This window comes from Pterocles gutturalis, unplaced genomic scaffold (assembly GCF_000699245.1).
Source record: "Pterocles gutturalis isolate BGI_N339 unplaced genomic scaffold, ASM69924v1 scaffold5994, whole genome shotgun sequence".
NCBI classification, from domain to species: Eukaryota; Metazoa; Chordata; class Aves; order Pterocliformes; family Pteroclidae; genus Pterocles; species Pterocles gutturalis.
Window position 1 is genome coordinate 3,325 of NW_010135520.1, and position 7,420 is coordinate 10,744.

Below are 7,420 nucleotides of genomic sequence, written 5' to 3' on the forward strand. Positions count from 1 at the left end.
GCCCTGGCTGCCCTTGTGTCAGGGAGGTGACAAAGCCCCAGCATGGCAGAGGGACCTGCCCTGGGCTGCCCTTGCCAAGGCAAACACCTCGCTGGTACAGAACACCCCCTTCCTTACAGCCCCCTGCCAGCACCCCCTCTCTGCACACCCCTCGTGCTCAGGGGCATGCAAACCCCCCTTTAACTGAGTTTTTCTGGGCTTTCTGCAGGTGTGGTTGCTGGCCACCTCGGTGCGAAGAACAGCGTCACCAGGCTGGATTTGGGCTGGGTAAGCAGGGAAGGGACATTTCCCCACATCCCCCATGTGCCAACAGCTGTCCCCTGCTCCCCGAAAACACTCAACCAACCCATCAGGAAACCTGCCATGTGGTCTGGGGCAAAATACAATGCAACGGCTGCTTAAAAAACCAGCCAACCCCTCTGAGTGGGGCGGAAAATACCTCCCAGGAATGGACCAAGATGCTCAGGTGCTCCCCAGGCTGACCCGAGCCTCTGGGCAGTGTGACGAGCGTGACGAGCGTGGCAGTGCCCAGCAGGCAGGTGGTGGTGGCTGGACTCACTAGATGGCAGCAACTCTTCTCCCAAATGGTCGGACGGTGCTGCACAGCGCAGGCAGAATGGGAGACAGACCAAAACCAGACTTCATGATCCTCTGGGATATTGTTTTAGGGCAGGCAAGCCAGGATTTTATTTTCTTCTTGATGTTTCTGAAGGCATGTTTGCATCCAGAACCTGAAACAGCTCCTCGGTCCGGTGGGGGTCTGGGCAGCCCCAGCTGTGCCCTGGCCCTGTGTGAGCAGGGAATCCCCATTGCCTCCGAGCCTCGCCATTGCCCGAGGATGCTCACGCAATGCCTCAGATACACACAGCGTAAGCGATCCTGAGCATCCCTAAAGCATTTGATGCTTTTCCTAAATCCAGTTCTTGGATGATGTGAAGGTTTTTTCATGCTTCATTTTATCCCAATGTTTCTGGCTGCCTTGGAGATGGGGAAAAGCTCCACGTACAGCTCAGGAGCACAGAAAAGAGCTGGCAGATGGGCTGGGACGGGCAGCCCAGCCCTGAGCAGGCAGCCCAGCTCCGGCAGGATGGTCTGTGTGTGCTTCCCCAACCCATGCTGGGTTATTGCAGGATCTGGCAGAGACGGGCGCTCCCGGCTTGCGAGCGAGCCCATACAACTGGATGGCTGGCACCTGTCCGAGACATTTGTGTTAATCAGTGATTATGCAAATAAACAGCTCTGCCGATGCTCCCAGCTCCTCCGCCTCGACGTGCAGCATATGTTCCCCGTGGCAGGGAAATGCCTCCTCCAGGAGCTGCAGAGCTCCTCACTTCCCTTTGCGGGACCTGCTGTGAAAAGCAGATTAAACGCAGCCCGTGGCTGGTCGGGGGAAGGCAGGAGCCCCTCGAGGCCCCCCCAGCCCTCCTGCTGCCACCTCTCCTCTTTCCCCATGTGGCTTGAATTACTGCAGCCGTTTGCTTAATCCATCAGGCTGCAAGAATGAGCCACTTGGAGCTTTCTTGGCCACTCCAGCAAAGTGCTGCGCCGTAAACATAACAAGGCAGGCTTGTTCCAAGCCCTTGAAGTCAACAAGCCGTGCTTCTCCTGCCCTTCGGGACCGGGCTGTGGCTAAATATAGCCGAGGGTGCTTTCCATTCATAAATCGTGAATTATGGCCCAGCCTCCGAGGGAGGGGAGCGGGTTGAGGAGCCCGCGGGCTCCAGACACTGCTGCGTGGGATGCTGGCAGAAATGAAAAGGCTTGGCCCCGTCCTTCCACTGCCCTCCAGCTCTTCCCCGAGGAGATGGAGGGGGGAGAATGCTTTGGGGGGAGATATGAGGGATCCTCCATTCAGGTTGATTAAAGTAAGGTCTCGTACTGCTGCTCCTGGCGCCTAATGGGACCTGGCTCCTGCTCGAGGGGCTTGCTCCGTTTTGAAACCCCTGCGGACCTCATGCGGTCACCCTTCCTCCCTCCTCCAGCCCTTTCCCCCACCAGCCCTCGGCTGTCGGCGTGTGCTGTCATATTCTCCCTGAGTTTTTCCTCCAGCATTTGCAGCTCCACATGCACACAGCTCCATCTGCCAGCAGCTTTTCACCCTCTGTGAGGTTCCCGTTTTGGGGAAGAAGGGACCCTGTCCCCTGGTGGGGTTTAGGCAGGTGCTTTCCCTGGGGAGCCCTGGGTTAGGACCCTGGAGGCCCAAGTTCTTGTGCCCCCATGGGAGGCAGGGCCATCCATAAGCTGCAGAGGGAGGAGGCCAAGGCACTGGGCATCTCTGTGCTGGGGTGTGCGAGGCCATTGGTCCCCTACAGCCCCCAATTCAGCATCCGGAGCTGCAGCGTGGCAGACGGCACACAGATGGGCTGCGTGCCGGGGCTGTCGGTCTGTGCAGTGCTGGTGTCCAAGACATGCTGGATGACACAGGTGAGCCGGGTGACGAGTCGGGCGATGAGCCAGGGATGCCCGTGTACGGGGCCAGGCATTCCCAGGGTGTGGCGAGCCCTGGGCACCACGGTCCCTGTCCCCTGCCCGCTGCTCCCCAGGTCAGTGTGGGTTAAACGCCTCCGTGGGTTTGGCAGTTTCAAACCCCAGCTCAGAACTGCCAAACCAGCAGCTTTCCAGGTACACCATGGGCCTTTTGATGCCACAGAGATCTGAAAACTAAATAAAGCTGTAAAACCCACTCTGCGTAAGGCTGGGGTCCAGCTCCAAGAAACCTGGATTCTTTTTATGGCATCTTTAGATCAGCAGTTCCCTGCCCGTGCCAGCACTGCAATTTCTGGGGGTGTGTATGGGTGTAAACCTACAGAGCTCAGCAGAGCCACAGCAGCTAGGAAGGGGCTGTGTTTCATACTGAAGTTTTTCTTTCTCTCTTTTTCCCTTTTCCTTTTGAAATAACCCCATTTAGGCCTCTAATAAAAAACCAAACTATCTGGTACTGAGTATTTGGCTGCTGGAAACCAGCTCCTCACCACTGAGAAGCAGAGAAGCCATGCAGGGATTCCTGATGTAGATCAATAACACTTCAGGTCATGTTCGTTCATCATCCCTGTCCCTCCTGCCCTTCGAATATATGGACTGAGCACATCAAGGGAGCTGCGATGCCCTGTGCCAGCATGGGAGGTAAATCGTGAAGGTTAGTGAAGAAGCAATGGAATCGGTACGGAGTCCTTGAAGCCTGATTTATTGACGCTCTCATGTGGGATCTCAGCGGGGCAAGATGCTGCCATGAAGAAGAGACGAGTCAGCACACTACAGTGACAAGGGTGGGCATTCGATGCACAGGGACAACCCTTCGGTCAGGCCACCCTGACCTCTTGACAGGGACCCCAGCCAGGCTCAGGGCTGCTCCCCTTCCCCGGGGCTGAGCTGCTGCCCGCCCAGTCGCTAACTCTGCATGAAGAGGTGGAAGTTGGTCCTGGTGAACTCCTGGTGGATGCTGTCAAGTAACTTGTCCGAGTCCTGGGGGATGTCCGAGAGGACCTGCTGCCCTGGGACGAAGCTCTGCTCCGGGGTGTAGGTGAACGTGAACGAGCTGGAGTAGATGAGGCCATCATCCCTGACCAGCAGGAGCGGGACCGTGATGGGGTATCGCAGCCACCTCCAGTCGTTGCCAAAGGCAGAGACGTCGGGGACGACGCACACGAGGGACTTGGGGCTCCTGGGAACAGTGCAGGAGGAACATGCACTAACCTGGGAGGGTCCAGCAGTGAGTGCCAGCACATCTCCTCCAGCCTGGAGTTTGGTGTGAAGCCTTCTCCGGTTTCCCCTCTCCTCCCTGTTCTGTTCCTCTCTGCCAGGGCTGCTTGCTGGTTTGCAGCCCTTAGGGTCCCCATGTCCCTTGCCCACTGCTAACCCCAGACTCCAGAGCCCAGAGGCACCGGCTGGGCTCATCCCTGCCTCTCCCTGCAGTGCTGGTGCTTGGTCCTGCAGAACAGGCGGTGCACGTGCCTCTGTCCCCAAGGTCAGTAGCCATGTCCCTCCCAGCGCTGCCCAAACCTGGCTGCTGTCCCTGCCTGCTCCCTGGCCCCCTCGGCCATGTTACCTGTACATCGTCTCTGCTTCCACATCTCCGAACCAGACCTTGAGGTGTGCGTGGAAATACTCCCCCTGCACCTCCAGCGTGGCCACGTCCCCGCCACCTGTGAGCTGTTACGGGCAGAGTGCACGGCAGCGTGTTACATGGTGGAACAAGCCACACTCCTTCTCCCATGGGATGCTCTGCGCATGGGTCCCACCCCTGCCACAGCTGTCCAGCCCTGGAAACGGGATGCTCTGCGCGTGGGTCCTACCCCTGCCACAGCTGTCCAGCCCTGGAATTCCCACAGCATCCCAAAACCAGGGGACGCTGACTGTGAGTGCAAGGGCTCAGCCGCAGGAGCCAGGATGGAGGCAGGTGATGGAGAGGCCAGGGTGGCTGTCACCATGCCTACCTGCAGGGACACAATGAGCGGCACGGGGCTGACGGGCTTGCGGGCACAGGCCAGGCTCTCGCTGAAGGTGTACTCCACCGTCTCGGTGCCGATGATGGTCCAGCAGGAACCATCATTCAGCAGCTCCCGGTTGGCTTCCTTGGGGCAGGGAGATGCCTGCAGAGAGTGTCACAGCTCCAAACACACTGCAGGGGACCAGGGCCAGGACACCTGGCTTCTACCCCTAGTATCCCAGTTCCAGCAAGTGACTCTGCTTCACTCGCTGGGAAACTGGGATCCTTTGCAAAGACCTTGATGACAATGTCCCCACCGAAGCAGGCAAGCCAGTTGGCTTTGCAGCCATTCTGACCTTAATTTGGGTGAACCCTCCCCTTTGCTGGAAGACCCCTCCTGGTGACATGTTCCTCAGACAGTGGCAACACAGAGGAGCTTGGAGAGAGGATGGGGAGCACCCCAGGAGTCCCCACTCTTCCTTGTGCTGCCATACCTGGAACTGGATCACCTTCTCCATGGAGAGACATAGGTACATGCGGTCGCTGCCCTGGAACTGGAAAGCGCATTTGTGGAGCTGGGAGATGGGCTCGTCCACGTCCAGCATGGCATACTGCTTTGTCACCTTCCGGATGATCTGTGGAGCGGCAGCATCGTCCCAGAGATGGGACCTGTCCCTCAGAGTGGCCAGGTCCGCATGCCTGACCCCGTGGGGAGGGAGGCTTCCCAGGGGAGGCAGGGTGATGCCGCTGGCCGTGCAGACGAGCTGGACCACGGAGCCATAGCGGATGTACCCTTCCCGCAGGGGGAACTCACTCCGCAGGCAGGGCTCATCGGCTGCCCGGGAAGGAGAGAGGCAGCGTCACCACCCTGCGCAGCCGGGGAGCAGGTCAGCCTGTGCCGCCTTGATACGTACAGGTCTGGCCGTTCTCCCACTGTTTTCTTCCTCCTTTCTCTGCTCTGCAGGCGCTCGCTGCCTGGAGAGACCACTGCTCCCTGGGAACCCAGCACGGGACAGCGGGACTGGGATGTGGTACCTCGTGAGGACACTATGGGAGGCAGCGTGGGCTGGGATGCTCGGGGGTCTGGCCTCTTCCAGGCAAGTTATTTGCTTGGATCCATGAGCCTCCAGAGTGGTGCAGCTCTTGCTGCCCTGTTCACAGCCTTTGTGCTCTTGGGGCATGGTGCCAGCCCTCAAGGCCAGTGGTAAACAGCCATTGGCTCCAGAGATAAACCAGGACCAGCAGGCAGAGGTGAGATCTCAGCCAGGTTCCTGCATTCCTGAGCTAATTCCCACCCCTTTTACCCCCAGGAATGGGTTTTGCAGGAGGGGAGAGCCAGGGCTGGGGCAGCCAGGGCTGGGGCAGCCATCCCTGGGCACAGCTGGTGTCAATGCCCCCCGCTCAGGCTCCTTCCCCCTTTCGCCCCCAGGAATGGGTTTTGCAGGAAGGGAGAGCCAGGGCTGGGGCAGCCATCCCTGGGCACAGCTGGTGTCAATGCCCCCCGCTCAGGCTCCTTACCCAGGTGGAGGGTGAAGGCTGCCCACTGCCTGGCGCTGGCGACGAAGGCTCCCCCCTCCACAGAGAGGTAGCGGGTGCTGATGGTCTGGGAGCGCAGGCGGTTGAAGAGGGAGACTTTGGAGCCCGAGGAGATGCAGACTGGTGGGAGAGGTGCCGTTGTTAGCGCTTGCCAGGACCATGTGTGGTTTGGACTATGGCTTTTGTTAAGCCAAGGGAGGACATGTCCTGGTGACCGGTGTAACCAGCCCAGCAGGAACCAGCACTCCCCGGCTGCCTTTGTATGGGTGGCAGCTCCGCTGGGGTTTTCACAGAATCATAGAATCATAGAATGGCTTGGGTTGGAAGGGACCTTAGAGATCATCTGGTTCCACCCCCGCTGCCATAGGCAGGGACACCTCCCACTAGCCCAGGGTGCTTCTAGACCACTAGACTTCAAAGGTGAAGCCCACAGAGTGGGGAGCATGTTGGCATCAGGGCATTACACCTTGTGGTGGGTGAACCCTTCAGAAAAGAGACATCAAGATGCCCAGATACATCCCCCCTCTTTTGGGGATGCCCATGGGCTTTGGGTCCAGCCTGGACCACTCCATAGCACTTGGAGAGCATCCCACCCTGGGCTCACGCCCGCTTTCCTCCCTGCAGAGGCACCCCTGTACGCACGGTCCGTGTTCTTCAGCGACTGCTTCTTCTGCGAGGGCTTGGAGATGACCTTGATGAGCTTGCTGTGAAAGGTGCCGATCTCCTGCCCGTTGCTGAAGAAGAGCTTCAGGACCAGGCGGAAATGTTTGCGCTTGTCGGTGTCCGAGATGTACAGCGCCTTGGCACAGCCGAAGCCCTGCCAGGGGCAGAGAGGGGCTGTGGGCAGCCCCAGCCCAGCCCTGCCAGCCTTCCTCACCCTCCTCATCCTCCTCACCACCCCGCAAGGACATAATAGCGCCTTTTCAAACAGCCTCGGGTTCACGTAAAGGGGCAATGTTATTTCCAGAGATGTTATTACAGGTGGAATGAAGAGCTGGGGATCAGCAGAGGCTTTATTTACACTGAGGGCAGAGAATTCCTCATGGAAATGAACGTTCACGTGTGATTTATCCCACATAACATGAGAAATCACCCTGGGTTTATGGTTTCCCCGCCGCCCTGGCCGATACACCGTGCCTTAGCAGCAGCTCGAGCACTGCAGACAAAGGCTCTTTTTGTAGGGTTCTGGTCCCACTCAGACCCCGCACTCTTCAGGGAGCCCAGATAATGCTTTTTTTTTTTTTTTTAATTTCTTTTTTTCCCCTATCAAAAGATGCTCTGCTGAAGCTCTTGACCTTCGGGATCAATTGGGGTTTGGTTTTTTTCATCAGTTTATCTTCAAATGAAAGACTGGGGTTCCATTTTGTGGTATGTGGCAGTGTTGCTCATCAGGAGAAGGTATGGGGCTGAGGGAGCTGTGCAGTTTTTGGCAGCTCGCCTGCCATGGGGCTGCCAACC

General features: G+C 58.2%; 1 protein-coding gene across 1 annotated transcript in view; it reads right to left on the reverse strand.

The window, feature by feature from the left end:
* Positions 1-3,387: 3,387 nt before the first annotated feature.
* Positions 3,388-7,420, reverse strand: part of RBPJL (recombination signal binding protein for immunoglobulin kappa J region-like) — a 7,524-nt gene continuing 3,491 nt past the window's right edge. The window contains exons 6-12 of the mRNA XM_010081912.1: positions 6,605-6,779; positions 5,945-6,082; positions 5,131-5,261; positions 4,921-5,061; positions 4,434-4,589; positions 4,046-4,149; positions 3,388-3,661 (exon numbers count right to left, since the gene is read on the reverse strand). Coding sequence (XP_010080214.1) covers positions 3,388-3,661; positions 4,046-4,149; positions 4,434-4,589; positions 4,921-5,061; positions 5,131-5,261; positions 5,945-6,082; positions 6,605-6,779 — 1,119 coding nt within the window. The remainder of the gene's footprint in view (positions 3,662-4,045; positions 4,150-4,433; positions 4,590-4,920; positions 5,062-5,130; positions 5,262-5,944; positions 6,083-6,604; positions 6,780-7,420) is intronic.